Source organism: Macaca nemestrina, chromosome X, assembly GCF_043159975.1.
Source record: "Macaca nemestrina isolate mMacNem1 chromosome X, mMacNem.hap1, whole genome shotgun sequence".
NCBI classification, from domain to species: Eukaryota; Metazoa; Chordata; class Mammalia; order Primates; family Cercopithecidae; genus Macaca; species Macaca nemestrina.
This window is the reverse complement of record NC_092145.1, coordinates 57,742,160-57,760,993: the sequence shown is the minus strand read 5'-3', so window position 1 is coordinate 57,760,993 and position 18,834 is coordinate 57,742,160. Positions and strand designations below refer to the sequence as shown.

The 18,834-nt window shown below is 38.1% G+C and overlaps 1 protein-coding gene across 5 annotated transcripts in view; it reads left to right on the top strand.

Moving 5' to 3' along the window:
- Nucleotides 1-18,834, top strand: part of LOC105497495 (diaphanous related formin 2) — a 919,069-nt gene that overhangs the window by 693,400 nt on the left and 206,835 nt on the right. For all 5 annotated transcript variants that reach the window (XM_071089284.1, XM_071089283.1, XM_071089281.1 and 2 more), the window contains one exon: nucleotides 13,042-13,177. In XM_071089284.1, the coding sequence (XP_070945385.1) occupies nucleotides 13,042-13,177 (136 nt within the window). The remainder of the gene's footprint in view (nucleotides 1-13,041; nucleotides 13,178-18,834) is intronic.

Sequence of the window (18,834 nt, the reverse complement as noted above, 5' to 3'; positions counted from 1 at the left end):
GAAACTGTCTCAAAACAAAAAAAAAGAAAAGCTATGTAACACTGTTTGTGGATCCTGCAAGTATCTCATTCAAAACAAATGCCTCATTTTCAAAATTAGAACACTTCTTTTCTTTTAACCTTGGAGGCTCTATGTAAACACTAATCTCTACACAAGTGAATTTCCTCAGCGGAATATTGAGCTATGTCAGTGTGACAAATGTCATGGATATCGGGCCTCTGAAACGCAAAGCACTGGCATTTTTAAGAAAATAAATGTAGATGTCAGTGAACCATAACCTATAGATGATTAGAAAGACACTTACCATTCGAAAGTGGATAATGTTTTCTTCAAGGCTGCTAAGATTTTCTACAATAAAGAAATATGAGGTGCGTAGGGAACTCTGTGTGGAGACGTTCTTGGTAATTTAATGTTTTGAAAACTCCCAGGCTGAAAACTATTATTATGTAAATCAACCAGCTCCAGCTGCTAATTCTTAGAAAATGGAAAGAGTATCTAAAGTTTAACTAGATTTTGACCTTTTGTGTTATGAAGACTACAATAGGGAAGAAAGAAGTAGGAAGTTTGTTAGGGGGTTATTTTTTAAGGTAGTCAGGGAAGGCCTCACTCATAAGGCAGACATTCAAGCAGAGACTTGAGGGAGATACTTTTTTTTTTTTTTTTTTTGAGACGGAGTTTCGCTCTTGTTGCCCAGGCTGGAGTGCAGTGGCGCGATCTCGGCTCACTGCAACCTCTGTCTCCCAGGTTCAAGAGATTCTCCTGCCTCAGCCTCCTGTGTAGCTGGGATTACAGGCATGTGCCACCACGCCCAACTAATTTTGTATTTTTAGTAGAGATGGTGGTCCGGCTGGTCTCGAACTCCCGACCTCAGGTGATCCTCCCACCTCAGCCTCCCAAAGTGCTGGGATTACAGGCATGAGCCACCGCGCCCGGCCTGAGGGAGATACTTAAGAGCAGAAGGAACGCAAATGTAAAAATGAGAAGCGAGGGAGACCCGTGGGGCTGGAAGAGAATAGCTGAGGAAGACATGAGGACAGAAAGAGGTAATAGGAGGTCAGATCACATAAGGCTTTATATGCTATTGGAAGCGCCATTTTTTTTCAACTATGAGTCGGAATAGATGGCCTCACTGCCAGAAAAAAAAGAAGGGACAGAGATGAGGACAGGGCTTTAGGGGAAGGTGAAAATTAAAGAGTGGGACAGGGAAGTATAGTCTAGAAAGGATATAGAGGGAATGCAATGCTGTCTATAAGAAGAAATGAACATAGTACCTCAGGAATCAAAGAGGGAAGAAAATTTCTATTTTGTTTGGTTTAGCAGATTACCTATGGTCTGTTTTACTTCTGTGATTCATACCATATTTACACAGGTTAATAAGCATGCCTTTGATCCCTGTCTAACTACAGTATCAATACATTTGTTCAGTTTCTGTTACTGAGGCACCTAACTACTTGAGCAAGCTAATCAAGGTTTCAATTACCCCAGTGAGAAAGAAGTTCTACTTCTCTGTTGCAATCATAGTTGATTGGTTGATGAAGTATTTATGAGATCTTTCATAAGAGGAACTTTAAAGGTCACTTGTACCATAATAAGTGGAAATCGCTGGGAAAGAAAAAGTTTAGCAGTATTATAGTGCTGATAAAGTCTTCAGAGGTACGGACTCTCAGAGTCTAGTTACTGCAGCTGAAAATTCTTTGCCCTGAGCATTTGTCATGACTCCTTCAATCCAATATGCCCTTTAAACGCAGTGAAACTATAGAAAAGGAATATCTAATGTTGTTGGGTGTTAATTAAAGCGTAGGCTTCCTTCCTTTCGTTAATGGAAAGCCTTAATTTGTCTTCAGTTGCAGCTGAAAATTCTAAAGAACCATTTCCACCATCTTATGTAGGTTTTTTTCTCTAATGATCAGATTGCTCAATTCCTTGTTCAGATGCTGAAAAACTCATCTTGGCTCAGACTGTATCTTCCTATTTGTAACCTGATGTGATCATTCTCAAATGGGAGTGAAAAAGACCTGTACAACTATATGAGTCCTGATTTACTTTTGATATTCTTTTAGGTTTTCACCCATCTTTACTATAATAACAAATAAGGACCACAGCCCAAGCTACAAATCAGTTAGAGGTAACATACATTGGGATCTGTGTTTCCTATCACCTCTTTTCTCCTTGGTTCCAGGCCAGTGCCACAAAAGTGTCAATAGTATAGGCCGGGTGTGGTAGCTCACGCCTGAAAATCTCAGCACTTTGGGAGGTTGAGGCGGGTGGATCACCTGAGGTCAGGAGTTTGAGACCAGCCTGACCAACATGGTGAAACTCCATCTCTACTAAAAATACAAAAATTATCTGGGCGTCGTGGTGGACACCTGTAATCCCAGCTACTCGGGAGGCCGAGGCAGGAGAATTGCTTGAATCTGGGAGGCAGAGGTTGCAGTGAGCCAAGATCATACCATAGCACTCCAGCCTGGGCAACAAGAGCGAAACTCCATCTCAAAAAAAAAAAAAAAAAAAAAAAAGACAGTGTCAGTAGTACCCAAAACAATTCAAGCACAGAATATGTTAACTGTATGAAGTAGAGGAAAAGAGAAGGAGAACGTTTAAAAAGGAAAAGCTTTTTGGTAAAATGATGAAAAGTTATTGCATCTAGGATTGCCTTTGCTGTTTCATTGTCACGTTCAGGACATCTTTGGGACAGGGAAAGGAAACTGCTGCTATAACCCTACCTCATTCACTGGTCTGGACAACCTGTCCATTGCTACCTATTTTGCCTCCTGTTATGACTGGAATGAAATGAGAACCCCACCAATAAGCAAAAAGTTTCCGCCTTTCGTCCTATCTCCTATTTGAAATCCCTCAGTAATGATGTTCCAGCACAGCTAACAGCCTCCTATCAGTAAAGATGGGAAAAGTATAAGAAAGCTTAGCAAGGTCTAGGGTAGGGAACCAAGTATGGGCTAATTCTCCTGGTCCTTCCATAAACATTGAGGCAGACTAAGTGAATCCCTCATTCTAAGACAAATGTTCCCTAAAGAAACAAAATTAAACTCCTAATTTCCAAAGCAATTGGTCTTATATTGGACTGTGTGCTTTATTTTCACAGTGAGGTAACAGAACTAGAGATGTTAGAAAACAACAACAACAACAGTAATTCCCGCCCCCCCACAAATTCACTACCTTTCCCCAGGAACCTTCAAACCTCAGTTTTTGCTACAGTCCTGTAAGGCATGTTGAAACTTGAGTAAAATGATGCATGAATTTCTTTATTAGTCAAAACAGCACATTAGTATATGATCTTTATTATTTCTTAGATTTGTCAAATATGATATCCTAACACCAAGAATTTTCCCCCAAAACCTCCCGTTGTTCTTTCTACCTCTATCTTTTTTTCTCTTGGCACAGAAAGACAAGTCCTATTATCTGTTCAAAGTTGGTGGCTTAAAGAGTGTGTGGGTGTTTTGTTTCTTCAAACTTTTACCTGATATTGCAAGATTTTCAAATCAAAAAGAATTCCTCCTTCTCCCCAGCGTGCACGCACACATGTGGACATGCTCCTGGGTTGGAGGAAATGGAGTACAGACCTTGAAAAGCATGGGACCTTTGTATTGCCCAAATGTGGAATAATATCACAATATCCACCACCATTTATTGAACATGTTTTATGTGCCAAGCACTGTTATTAATAACTTTATATGTGATTCCTCATTAAATCGCAAACCAACACTGTGAAGTGCAAGTACAATCGTGTTGCTTAATGAGAGGGATACAGTCTGAAAAATGCATTGTTAGGTGATTTCATTTTTGTGTGAACATGATAGAGTGTCCCTACACAAAGCTAGATGCTATGGCCTACTACACATTTAGACTATACAGTATAGCCTATTGTTCCTCGACTACAAACCTGTGCAGCATATTACTGTACAGAATACAGTATGTAACACATTGGTAAGTATTCGTGTATCTGAACATCTAAACAGAAGAGGAACAATAAAAATACTATATAAAAATAAAAATGGTACACCTGTGTTAGGGCACTTAGCATGAATGCAGCTTAGAAGATTGGAAGTTGCTCTCATCAGACACAAGCACACACGTTAGCCTCGGACTACACGGGGTCAGGATCATCAATATCACTGTCTTCCATCTCCATGTCTTATCCCACTGGAAATCTTCAGGGGCAGTAACACACATGGAGCTGTCATCTTGTGTGATAAGAATGCCTTCTTCTGGAGGACCCGAAAGACCTGCCCGAGGCCATTTTACAGTTAACTTGTTATAAGTAGGTATACACTCTAAATGGTAGAAAGTATAGTATAGCAAATACATAAACCAGTAACATAGTCATTTATTATCAGTATCAAGTACTGTGTATTGTACATCATTGTATGCACTATACTTTTATAGGACTGATAATGCAGTAGGTTTGTTTATACCAGCATCACCATAAGTACATGAGTAATGTGTTGGGCTCTGACATTATGATGGCCATGACCTCACTAGGTGAAAGGAATTTATCAGTTCTGTTATAATCTTATGGGACTGCCTTCATATATGTGGTCCCATCTGTTGTACTAAATGTCATTATGAGATGCATGACTATATTTCACAGATTGGGAAAAGAGGGTTAGTGCAGTTAAGTAAATGGCCCAAGGGCATAAAGCACTATAGTCTCTAGAGGAGCTTGGATTTAAACTAGATCTCCCAACCCCTCAAGGCCATCCTGTGTTCATTAGAAAGTTTGGACTATGGATCCCGACTTAAAATGATCCATATAATGAGGACAATTTCCCATTATTTTTACTCTGGGCATAAAATTACAGGTAAGAAATTTTTTAAAACTCTTATCAAGATGCATAAAATTAGAATTATGCTTATCTAGGAAATATGGAAATGGACGTTATTCTGGTCAGGGGTTATTTAATATAAATTTTAAGTGTCTTATTTTTAAAAGAGGTGACTGAAATAAACAATTTAAAAATTCTTCAGTGTCTAGCAAAAAAACCAGAAAAGTTAAAAAAAAACTCTAAAAGCACAGTCTGAATTAAAGCTAAGAAAGAATCAGTTGCTCAGAGAGTTCAAGATTAAAAATGTGAAAAATATTTAAAAATTAGCTGGGCTTGGCTGGGCACAGTGGCACACACCTACAGTCCCAGCACTTTGGGAGGCCAAGGCGGGAGGATCACTTGAGGTCAGGAGTTTGAGACCAGCCTGGCCAACATGGTGAAACCCCGTCTCTACAAAAAATACAAAAATTATTCAGGCGTGGTGTCACACGCCTGTAATCCCAGCTACTCGAGAGGCTGGGGCGGGAGAATCGCTTGAACCCAGGAGGCAGAGTTTGCAGTGAGCTGAGATTGGGCCACTGCACTCCAGCCTGGGTGACAGAATGAAACTCTGTCTCAAAAAAAAAAAAAAAAAAAAGTTTAGCTGGGCTTGATGGTTCAAGTCTATAATCTCAGCACTTTGGGAGGCCAAGGCAGGAGGATCACGTGACTTCAAGACCAGCCTGAGCAACATAGCTAGGCTCCATCTTTAGAAAGGAAGAAAGGAGGGAAGGAAGGAAGGAAGGAAAGGAAGGAAAGGAAAGAAAGGAAAGCAAAAAGAAAGAAAAGAAAGAAACTGCCAGGCATGGCAGCTCACACCTGTAGTCCCAGCTACTTGAGAGGTTGAAGCAGGAGGATCTCTTGAGCCTAGGAATTCGAGGTTGCAGTAAGCTAAGATTGTACCACTGCATTACAGCCTGGTGACAGAGGAGGGAGACCCTGACTCTAAAACAAAATGTGGAATTTCCCCTATTTTGTTGAGTTTTCATTAAAACTACTATCTCAGTGACTCATATTTAGTGTATAAAAAGATTTTCAATATAATACATACCAGGTTTCTTTATATCATTGCCAAATCATTTTTCTCAGTATCATTTTCAAATCCTTCCAACACCCTTGATGAATGAAGAAATACTCCTCAGTGTGATCACAGTATTCCTCTGGCGCCGGAGTTACCAATTTGTTCACCAGGACATTTCTAATTTACATAATTTTATGGTTATGTGACTCTACTATCATACAACTTCTGATACTGTAATGAACTGAAAGTCTTGCCAACTATATTCACACGGGTAACCAGAATGATCCAAAACTCAAAAGAGAAAATGAATACATTCCTAGTTTTCTTTTTCTTTTCATGAGTGCCAAGTTACAGTGATATATATGGAATTGTAAAATTACCTTGGATGCCAATAATATGGTACAGTTGAAAATCATATTCAGTACAGTTATGAGGGTAGATAGTATCAGGTTGGTATATTTCCAGTCATAGATTATGTCCTCATAACTTCCCAAAGAAAGGAGGAAGGGGGTTTGCAAAATAAGTCATTGAAAACAGATGTGGTCATTTGTCTGTCAGTGACTGAATTCTTACTGTTCAAACTTTTAGATGTTTCTGTTATACATGGTAATCACAGCTACTATATAATGAGCATTTCCTCTGTACCAAACTTTGTCTTAAGTGTTTTATATAAGCATTATTTCACTTAATCTGTTTAACAATCCTGTGATTTAAGTAGTATCTCGATTCTGCAGATGTGGAAACTCAAGCTCAAAGACATGAACTAACTTGTTCAAGGTCACACAGTTTTTAGGATAAGTGATGGAGCTTTGATTTGAAACCAGATTTTTCTGACTGCAGGATCCTTACTTACTACTAATTGTTTTATTTCTCTGTCCCTGAAATATGCCTTCAGCTTTCAGTGATCTCGTGGTGCTTGTAAAGTACTTCAGCAGTCAGCTCTGAAATAGGAAGCCAATAGAAGCAATGGTAGTAAGAAATTGTTTGCTGTGATGGTGGTGGTGGTGGTAGTGGTGGTTTATGTTTTCAAATATCAAGGCAAGGTTGGAAGATGCTTGCTTCGTGTAGACCTGACCTGAATGAGGCTGGCATCTGGGCTCCTTGGAATTTTCTGAATCAGTTTCATCCATTTCTTAAAGCTTAATTGAAATAAATGAGAGGTCTTAGCATTTACATGAATTTCTTTTTCTTTCTTTTTTTTTTTTTTTAGCATATGACATTTTTAGTCCATAGGTCTTACTTGGTAATTATGCATAGCAAGGGAAATAAGATTTGTAATTTATTCACATTTTTTTTTTCAGTAAGACAATAGAGGTTTCAGCAAGAGATTTAAAATTAGGTTGGTGAATATTTTGCAGTAAATCCTAGATACATTTTTCTTTATATTTTACTCCTTTTGTACCTTTTACCAACTCTTAACAAATAGATATGCCAGTAAAACTGAGACTTTTTTCTGTAAACATATTTCTTTTTTTTTTCTTTTTTGGAGTCTCACTCTGTCGCCCAGGCTGGAGTGCAGTGGCGCGATCTCAGCTCACTGCAAGCTCCGCATCCCAGGTTCACGCCATTCTCCTGCCTCAGCCTCCCGAGTAATTGGGACTACAGGCACCCGCCACCATGCCCGGCTAATTTTTTTATTTTTATTTTTAGTAGAGATGGGGTTTCACCATGTTAGCCAGGATAGTCTTGATCTCCTGACCTCATGATCCGCCCTCCTCAGCCTCCCAAAGTGCTGGGATTACAGGCGTGAGCCACTGCACCCGGCTGTAAACATATTTCTTATCTTGTATGAGGTTAGTACCAAAACACTTTTTCAATTAGCATCCTTTTAACAGAGCACTGTCCTGTACAATGACAGAATCTAATCAGTTGGCATTTCCAACCTTGAGAAATAATGATTAATGCTTACTTGAGAATGACGTTTAAGTACTCATGAGTTAGTGTTTTAAAATGTTTAGCGAGGCTTGACAAGTACAAAGTAATGTTAATCACAGTCAATTATTTAGGGGATTTTCTTAACCTGACCTTAAATGTGCTCCTACTGCTTTCGTTCTTTTGATTATTTGATTTTTATTTTGTAAGAATTAGGATGATGAGAATATATCCCATCCCTCAAAATAATTTTTTTCCTCACCAGCTTTTACATTTTTAGAAGGGTTAAACAATGTCTTAAAAACTAAAGATTATTGATATGAAAGTATCTTTAAGATTTCCCTTTCTCTTTTAAAATTATTTCCTAAGGAAAGAGAATTAAACAAGCATGTATTTTCTATCCCTAATTTCCTAAAGCCAGAGCCAAGTAAAAACACCAAGAGGAATATGTTATTCTTTTCAGCATGAGGCCTTTTCATGAAAACAGCACCAGTGACATCAGGACCAGAATCTTTTTCTAGTCTGTGTTGCTTGAAAAATATATGCCTTTGTAGATGTTTTCATTTACTGTCAATAATGCCAAACCACAGAAATGATTTTTTAAATTCTGTTTTGGCCTCTTAAAGATTACACATGCCATTACAAATTGTGATTGTTGTGTAGTTAAATGTATTCCTGAAACATTTCAGATATAAACTGATAGACCTATTACTTGTTCTGCTTTATCCCTTACTAGATCTACATTCATGTTGTTTTAGCAGTGCCTGTTGCAAGCCTCCCTCTCATATAAAAATTTAATCTCTTGCCTTATTTTCTTCTATCGCAAATTGTATCAGTTTGATTTTTATATGAACTCTTTTTTTAGTTTTAACGTATTTTCCAGAAATAATAAATATATGGAGAATGCTACAGAAATAGCATGATTCAAGTTCATGTACAATATAATGCCTATCAATAATCTATATCAACATTTCTATTTTCAAAATGTGGTTTTGATTTGGGCATTTCTTTTTGTAATCATTTCTACTGTATTTATTAGATGATCTTAGTCTATCAAAGGATGCTTATAAAAAATCAACACAGTCTTGGGAATCGGACTGCCAGGTTTATCAAATGAAAATATAGGAGGATTCTCAGTTGAAGCTGAATTTCAGATAATGGATAATTTTTCAGTATCAACATATCCTAAATATTACATGATTTTTTTCCATTTAAGTATGTTCCAAATATTATATGAGACATACTTCTACTAATAAAAGTATTCACAGTTTATCTGAAATTTAAATTTAACTGAGAAGCCTGTATTTTATCTGGCAACTCTATTTGGGGGGCATCCTGATAGTGAAAATGAACGTAGAGGCTAATGCCAAAGAATCCTAAGTGGTTGTGTTACTTAAGAAGCTGTGTAGCTTTGGGTATGTCACTTAGCCTACCTGAACCTAAATTTCCTGTATAAAATGGAACAAATAATACCTACTTTGCAGGTTTTCTATAAAGATTACAAAGTATGTATTTAAGACTAGATAATGTTTAAAACCCCTGGTACGTAATAGAGTTCCAATAAAGAGTAGCTGTCATTATCAGAACAAAGAAGAAATACAAATGCAAGTAACCAGTGGTTTTTTTCCCTCCATCTTAATAAACTTTTACTGAGGATTCCTAATGGCAGCACTCAGCATCTAAACAACCCATTAGATTGATAATCTAATAGTCCACCCAGATCTTGGTGACTGTTTACCAAATCAGAGATTTGACCACTAATAAAATATATACAAGCATTAGCCTTCTTTCTTTCCTCTGCTACTTGCCTCTTTTCATGTTACTTGCCAAACATCATATAGCTTATTAGTATCAGGGCCTGAATATGTGATGCCTTTTCACATTGTTTTTTCCCTTTTGAGTTACAATTTTACTTCCATCCTGTCTTTCTTAGACATCTATTTATTAATGTGATTAATTTTTATCGAGATAATTTACATACCATAAAATTTACCATTGTAGTGTATGTAATTCAGTGGTTTGGCCGGGTGCAGTGACTCACGCCTGTAATCCCAGCACTTTGGGAGGCCAAGGCGGGCTTATCAGTTGAGGTCAGGAGTTTGAGACCAACCTAACCAACGTGATGAAACCCCTTCTCTACTAAAAGTACAAAAATTAGCCGGGCGTGGTGGTGCATGCCTGTAATCCCAGCCACTCAGGCGGCTGAGGCAGGAGAATCGCTTGAACCCAGGAGGCAGAGGTTACCGTGAGCCGAGATCACACCATTGCACTTCAGCCTGGGCAACAGAGCGAGGCTCCATCTCAAAAAAAAAAAAAAAAAAAGAAAAGAAAAGAAAAATCAGTGGTTTTTAGTATGTCATAAGGCTGTGAAACCATCACCACTATCTTAATTCCAGAATACTTCCATCACCTCCCCACCACCACCCACAAAAGAAACTCCATATTCATTATCAGTTTATTCTCATTCCCCTCTCTTCCACCCTCTCACAACCACTAATATACTTTCTGTTTCTGTGGATTTGCCTATTCTGGACATTACAAATAAGTGGAATCATACAATATGTGACGTGTATTTGGCTTCTTTCACTTAGCATGATGTTTGTGAAGTTCATACATGTTTTAGCATGTATCAGCATTTCATTCTTTTTATGGTTGAATAATATTCAATTGTAAGGATATATATCACATTTTGTTTATCCATCCATTGATGGACATTTGGGTTGTTTCTACTTTTTGACTTTTAGGAATAATGCTACTATGAACATTCTTGTGCATGTTTTTGTATGAACATCTATTTTCTTTTGGGTATATATCTAGGTGTGGAATTGTTGGATCATATAGTAACTCTATGTTTAGCATTTTAAAGGATTGCCAGACTGTTTTCCAAAATGGCCACCATTTTACATTTACCCCAGCAATGCACAGGAGTTTCAATTTCTTCACATCCTCACTTATTATCTTTTTTTTTTTATTTTGAAATTATAGCCCTCCTAGTGGCTATGAAGTGGTACCTCACTGTAGTTTTCATTTGCATTTCCCTAGTGATTAACGATGGTGAGCATCTTTTCATGTGATTATTGTATGTATGTTTATCTCCTTTGGAGAAATATCTATTCAAACTCTTTGCCCATTTTAATTGGGTTATTTGTCTTTTTATTATCAAGTTTTAAGTGCTTCTTATGTATTCTTTTTTTTTTTTTTTTGAGATGGAGTCTCGCTCTGTCGCCCAGGCTGGGGTGCAGTGGCACAATCTTGGCACAATCTTGGCTCACTGCAACCTCCGTATGCCAGGTTCAAACAATTCTCCTGCCTCAGCCTCCCGAGTAGCTGGGACTAAAGGCATGTGCCACCATGCCCAGCTATTTTTTTTTTTTTTTGTATTTTTATTAGAGACGGGGTTTTACCGTACTGGCCAGGCTGGTCTCTAACTCCTGACCTCGTGATCTGCCCACCTCAGCCTCCCAAAGTGCTGGGATTACAGGCGTGAGCCACCGCGCCTGGCCCTTCTTATATATTCTTATCAGATACATGATTTGCAAATATTTCCTACCATTCTGGGTTGTCTCTTAATTTCCTTGACAGTACTTATTGATGGCCAAAAGTTTTTAATTTTGATGAAGCCTTATTTATCTATTTTTTGTTGTTACTTACGCTTTTGATGTTACATCCACATTTTCTTTTCTTCCTTGTACAATAAAACAAACACTAAACCAGTGTTCCCTTCCAGCCTTGTAATTACGTAAATGTGTGACCTTAGCCAAGTACTTAAACTCATTCAGAATTCAGTTTCCACATCTGTAAAAGGAAGCTTGGTTTAACAGAGTGGATGCTAATTTTTTGTGAATAAATTATCTTTATAAAATCCCTTACATGAGTAGTTCTCAGCCTGGGGCAAGTTTTTCCTCCATGTAACATTTGGCAATTTCTGGAAACATTTCTGGTTATCACAACTGGAGTGGGATCATACTGGCATCTGGCAGGTAGAGGCCAGGGATGCTGCTAAACATCCCACAATGCACAGGACAGCTCCTACCAAAGAATTATCTAGCCTGAAGTGACAGTAGTGCTGAGGTTGAGAAACCCTGCTTTAAAATTATGATTCTAGTATGCTAGTTTATTTTTAAGTGGTAGTCTTTGAGTTCGTCTGCAATAGCCAGGTGCCTTTGTGCTCCTAGCCTATTGCTATGGAGTCTAAGAGCACAAAAACAATGACGGGAGAAAGGGGAGGTACCAGTGAAGGTAAAATAATTTAGATTTTTTAGGAAGAAATCAATTCTTGCACGTCAGGAGAATTTTGAAAGTGTTTTTAAGGCTATTTTAAACTACCGTGTCTTTTAACATAAAGAAAAAAATTATTTCCATGTAAACCCCTCCAGGCAAAGCCTTGTAGATGTATTCTTGTTATTGAGTCTTTTTCTTTAGGGTTTCTGGAACAAAATAGTTTTTGTGAAATAGTTTGTACATGCTCTGAAGTATTTTTAATCAATCATAAAAGAAACAGAGCAACTTGATGGAAGGAACTTGTAGTTGATATGTCTCTGCATTCGTGATTTATCTGAACTCAAAGGAAGTTGATATTCCAGCTGATCACATTAATTCAGCTTTCTCTAATACCATCTGCTGGAATGCACTCATTCGCCTATGTTCCACAAATAATCTATCCAAAATCAAACAGATGATAGCTTGAAATATGTTTCAGCATTTCTAAATATTTTGGCATGTAAAAAGCTGTCATATTTGAAGGTATTTCTTTTCTGTGATAATACTGCTGTTTCATGCCCTGCATCATTAGATGTAATCATTATCACCAGCACCAGGACCACCACCATCATCATCATAGACTAAAATTCCTTGATTATAATATATCAGGATCTATTCTAAGCACTTTATGTTCGTATCATTTTTCCTCACAAAAATCCTAGAAGGTAGTTTTTTTATTAATCTCAATTTTGCAGATAACAGCAAAGTATCCAATAAAGGGGATAAAATACTTGCTGAGTCATATTTCCTTACTGTGTCTTCTCATGTGTCAAACTAGTTCATATTTTAACAATAGATAAAGCGTATTTATTGTTAAATCTGTAACATTGATGTCCTTAATTTTCTGGCACCCTAGATAATGGCAATTGAAGACTGAGTTATTTCTAAATCTTTTTTCAAGAACAGACATTTTACAATTAATTGTCTCTCTCAAAAGTATATGTATGCACCTTCCAGCTGCTGTAATACCTTCCCATCTCTGCATATTTATACAAATTTAAAACTGTAAAACTTCTCCATTATATAAGTAATAGAAAGGTTTTTGTTTAACTTTGTTTATATGTATAGGAAGCAGTGAGAGAAAACAATAAGAGAAGAGAAATGGAAGAGAAGACCAGGAGGGCAAAACTTGCGAAAGAGAAAGCTGAACAAGAAAAGTTAGAACGCCAGAAGAAAAAGAAACAACTCATTGACATAAACAAAGGTATGAAAATATTTCCAATTTTTATAAAAATGCAAAAAGTACAAAATAATTGCAGTTATTTATTTTTGGATTATAACGTACATTTTCATAGAAAATTCACAATAGTATTAGTTACTTGTGCCAAATTTCTCTCATGATGCTGTCTGTATTTCATATATCCCTACATTGAGCATTCAGGATTTTTAATAACCAACGCAAGATGTTATTTTGTTGAGATAGTGTTTTTCTCCCTACTTTTCTTACCATAGTATATTATATTCTGGATGAGGCAGTGGGGAGGGAAGAAGAGGGTGAGATGAAATGTGAAAAACTGGTATGGGGAGATAAGCCTTAGCTTTTAACTTCATTTTGTTGGCACATGTCTGTTGACAGTGCAGTAACAGTTAACAGTCTTTCTTGGAGGCTTGAACATTTTAAGTCCTAAGAGATATTGACAGCACTATTACAAGTTGAATAAAATAGGGAAAGGCATCTTGCACAGCTGTGAACCTAAGCACAAGATGCTGGTATGTCTATAGAGTTTAAAGTAAGTTGTTCGAGGCCAGGCACAGTGGCTCATGCATGTAATCCCAGCACTTTGGGAGGCCGAGGCGGGAGGTTCACTTGAGGTCATGAGTTCAAGACCAGTCTGGCCAACAGGGTGAAACCCCATCTCTACAAAAAATACAAAAATTAGTCAGGCATGGTGGCAGGCACCTGTAATCCCAACTGCCCAGGAGGCTGAGGTGAGAGGATTGTTTGAAACTGGGGGGCGGAGGCTACAGTGAGCCAAGATCATGCCATTGTACTCCAGCCTGGGCGACAGAGCAAGACTCTATCTCAAATAAATAAATAAATAAATAAATAAATAAATAAATACATAAATAAATACATAAATAAAGTTAGTTGTTTTATTGGTTAGCAAGAGTGACTGTATATTGTTGGTGAGTTGTTTGGTTTGGTTGGTTTACTTTCTAAAGAAGAGAGGGCAAAAAAAGAAAGTGATTGGTATCAGGTATCTGCACACTGAAAATTTAAGAATAAAAAAGCATGCATAGATAGCCTTTGTCACCTGAGGTTTAGAGAATTTACAAACAAAACAAAACAAAACAAAATCTGAACAAGATACAAGGTAATATGATTAATATGGACCATGTATTACTGAAGATAACAATAGTAAAAATTGCAAGCACTCTATAATATTGACCATATGCCAAGCATGGTCATAAGACTTTTACATATTTATTTTATTTTATTTTTTGAGTCGGAGTCTAGCTCTGTCGCCCAGGCAGGAGTGCAGTGGCACGATCTCGGCTCACTGCAACCTCTGCCTCCTGAGTTCAAGTGATTCTTCTGCCTCAGCCTCCCAAGTAGCTGGGATTACAGGCGCCTGCCACTACACCCAGCTAATTTTTGTATTTTTGGTAGAGACGGGGTTTCACTGTGTTGGCCAGGCTGGTCTTGAACTCCTGACCTCGTGATCCACCTGCCTCGGCCTCCCAAAGTGCCGGGATTACAAGCATGAGCCACTGCGCCCAGCACTTTTACATATTTTAAGTCAATCCTCACAACATCTCTATGAGGTAGGTATTATTATCATCTCATTTTACAGATAGAAAACTGAGGCTAATAGAAATTAAGGAACTTGGCCAAGGTCACACAAATAGGAAGTACTAGCACCAAGATTAGAATCCAAGTTGTCTCACTATGGAATCTTTCCATTTACCTATGCCACTGTCAGGAGAAAATGATAACAACAACAACTAACATATAGCACTTGCTACTCACCAAGAACTATTCTAGGAATTTTGCATTTAGGAGCCAATTTAATCCTCACAGAACCCTATTAGGAAAGTACTACTATCTCATTTTAAAATGACAAAACTGGGGCACAGAGAAGTTAAGTAACTCACCCAAGGTCACACAGATAGTGAGAGGTAGAATTAAGATTTGAACCCAGGCAGTGTGTAACCAGAGTTAATTATGTGTTTTTAAGTATAATTATTAATTATAACAATCATTATCAAGTATTTTGCAGTAATGTCTCTTAATGTCTAATCTTCGAAGGTAATGTCCATACCGTTAAGTTTAGTCTTCGTACTTTTAAAATATATAAACATTTTCAGGAATTGACTATAGTTTGTACTTCCACCCAGGAAACAAATATAACATTTTAATAGAAGAAAAACAGTAATATTATGTAAAAAGCTGTGTTAAAATAGAATAGTATCAACATAATTTAGCAAACAAACTTCGTAATTAGAATCAGGAAAACTGGTCATGACTGCAGTCACTCTATTAGGAGGTAAGCACTAGAGTACAGCATGGCAATATGTATTTACAGGAAGTTATCATTGAGAAAGTGAAGAAGTCAGTAGAAAAGTTCTGAAGGTGGCTGGGCACAGTGGCTCACACCTGTAGTCCCAGCACTGTGGGAGGCTGAGGTGGGCGGATCACGAGGTCAGGAGTTCGAGACCAGCCTGGCTAATATGGTGAAACCCCGTCTCTACTAAAAATACAAAAATTAGCCAGGCATGGTGGTGCGCACCTGTAGTCCCAGCTACTCGGGAGGCTGAGGCAGAAGAATCGCTTGAACCTGGGAGGCAGAGGTTGCAGTATCATAGTGCTGCACTCCAGTCTGGGTGACAGAGCAAGACTGTGTCTCAAAAAAAAAAAAAGTTCTGAAAGTTAGCTCCTTTATGTGCAGGGAGGAGTAGCTGAGGAAGAAACTGGAAGAGATAGTAGGGGACAGGGGACAGATTGTGAGCTCTCTTTCTTTTTTTTTTTTTTTTTTTTAAATTATACTTCAAGTTCTGCAGTACCCTTATAGAACGTGCAGTTTTGTTACATAGGTATACACATGCCATGGTAGTTTGCTGCACCCATCAACCCATCATCTATTTCTCCTAATGGTATCTTTCTTTCTTTTCTGCTATGCCAAGGGTCTTACCCTGAAAGCAATGGGAAGCCTGTGAATGTTTATAAACTGGAAAGTGATGTACATAGTCAGGTTTCTTAGATCATTTTGTTTTTGTTTTGTTTTGTTTTTCCGGTTTTGTTTTTTTTTTTTTTTTAAAGACAGGATCTCACTGTCTCCCAGGCTGAAGTGCAGTGCCATGATCTTAGCTCACTGCAACCTCCCAGCCAGAAAGGTCGTTTTGACAGAAGCAGAAAGAATGTATTGGAAGGGGAAAGCACTAAGGAAATAAAGGTTATGAGGATATTGTCATAGTCCTGACAAGAGATGATGGTGGCCTGAACTAATACAGTGACAGTGAGATTTAAAAAGCAGCAAGGGGTATATTAGTCAGAGTTATTTTGAGAAACAGAACTAGTAAGATGTGTATGTTTACAGACGCATGCACACACACACAGATTTATGGAATTGTTTCGAGTGATTATAGAAGCTGGCAGGTTTAAATTCTGCAAGGCAGGAGGACAGGCTAGAGTCCCAGAGGAAAGCCAGTGCTACAGTTCAAGTCTGAAAACCATCTGCTGCAGAATTCTCTCTTGCTTGGGGGATGTCAGTCTTTTTGTTCTAGTCAGACCCTCAACTGATTGGACGAGGCCCACCCACAGCATGGAGTACAAACCGCTTTACCCAGAGTTCACTGATTTAAATGTTGATCTCATCCAAAAACACCCTCACAGAAACATCCAGAATAATGTTTGACCAAATACCTGGACATTGTGGCCCAGCCAAGTTGACATATAAAATTAACCATCATGAGAGGGTGTTAAAGGATAGAATTGACGGGTGCTGATGATTGATTGGATGTGTAAATCAAAGGAGGCAAGTGTTAAAGAAGATGGTACACTTCACAGAGAAAGCAAATTCAGGAATAGAACAGATTTTATCAGGAGACTTACAATGACTGGTATCATTTTAAACACGTTTAGTTTTCAGATACCTTGTAAAGATGGAAAATGCCTAAGAAGCCATATGGTATATGTGATTGTGAAACTCAGCAAAGAAGTCTAAACTAACCATATCGGCTTGGGGATCATTGGTTTTTATTCGAAGATTAAAGTTACAGTGTACTAGTTTGCCAGGGCTTCCATAAGAATATGCCACAAGCTAGGTGCTTCAAACAACAGATATACGTTGTCTGACAGTTCTGGAGGCTAGAAGTCCAAGATCAAGGTGTCAGCAGGGTCGTGCTCCTTTTGAAGAGTCTACGGTAGGATCTGTGCCAGGCCTCTCTCCTAGATTCTTGTAGTGTCTTGCTTTGTCACAGCGTAACTTCAACCTTCACATGGCATTCTCCCTGTGTGCCTATCTTTTCACATGGTGTTTATTTTATAAAAATACCAGTGATATTGAATTAGAGGCCCACCCTACTCCAGTATAACCTCCTCTTAATTATTTTTATTTTGTTTCTTTAGAAATGGGGTCTCACTCTGTCACCCAGGCTGGAATACAGAGATGTGATCATAGCTCACTGCAGCCTCAAACTCCTAGGCAGAAGCAATCCTCCTCCCTCAGCCTCCCATGTAGCTGGGACTATAGGTGTATGCTACCATGCCCAGCTGCTCTTAGTTACTGGTTTTTTTTTCCCCCCCTAAAATAAATATTTAGAACAATCACCTCTTAATTACATAGTTCAACTTATAGCATGTGTATTTGAATGGGATCACCAGGGTAAAGTATAAATCAGAGGTTCTGAAACTAGTTGATCTCAGAACCCATTTACACTAAAAATCATTGAGGACCCCAAATGCCTTTTGTTTATGTAAGTTGTTTATATTGACATTTATCATATTAGATTTAAAACTGAGATAATTTTAAAATTCTCGATTGATTGATTCAATTAAAATAATAATAGTAAACCTTTTCATGTTAAAATAAATAACCTTTTAAATGAAAACTACCTATATTTTCCAAAACAAAAAAAGAATTAGAAAAGAAAAAATTAGTGTCATAAATCTCTTCACAGTCTGACTTATTAAGACAGCTTGATTCTCATACCTACTTTTCTATTCAATCGGATTCAATATCATTCTTCATGTAACTTCTGGAAAACTTCACGATACACTCAGGAAAGAATGAGAAATAAAAAGGCAAAAAATTATCAGTATTATTATGAAAATAGTTTTCACCTTGCAAATCCCTGAAATGATCTTGAGGGGCCTCCAGGAGTCCCGTGCCCACACTCCAGCATTGCTGGAGTGAACAATGAAAAGAGTAAGTGGTTAAAAATGGAGCCTATTGGCTGAGCGCAGTGGCTTACACCTGTAATCTCAGCACTTTGGGCGTCCGAGGCGGGTGGATCATGAGGTCAGGTGTTCAAGACCAGCCTGGCCAAGATGGTGAAACTAAAAATACAAACATTAGCTGGGCATGGTGGCAGGTGCCTGTAATCCCAGCTACTCGGGAGGCTGAGGTGGAGAATTACTTGAACCCAGGGGGGCAGAAGTTGCAGTGAGCTGAGATCACACCACTGCACTCCAGCCTGGGCTACAGAGCAAGACTCTGTCTCAAAAAAAAACATTGAGCCTATCCAGTTTTGTTCTGAGAATGTAATCTTTCTCCACACTACAGCGATTCCTACCCTCCTCCGAGTATTTATTAACCTTTCACTGTTCTCCTAAAAATGTGTCTATAACAGACAAAGAAAGAAGGTCTTATTTTGATTGTGTCTAGTTGTTATAGGACCAACAAGTTTGTATGCCTGCTG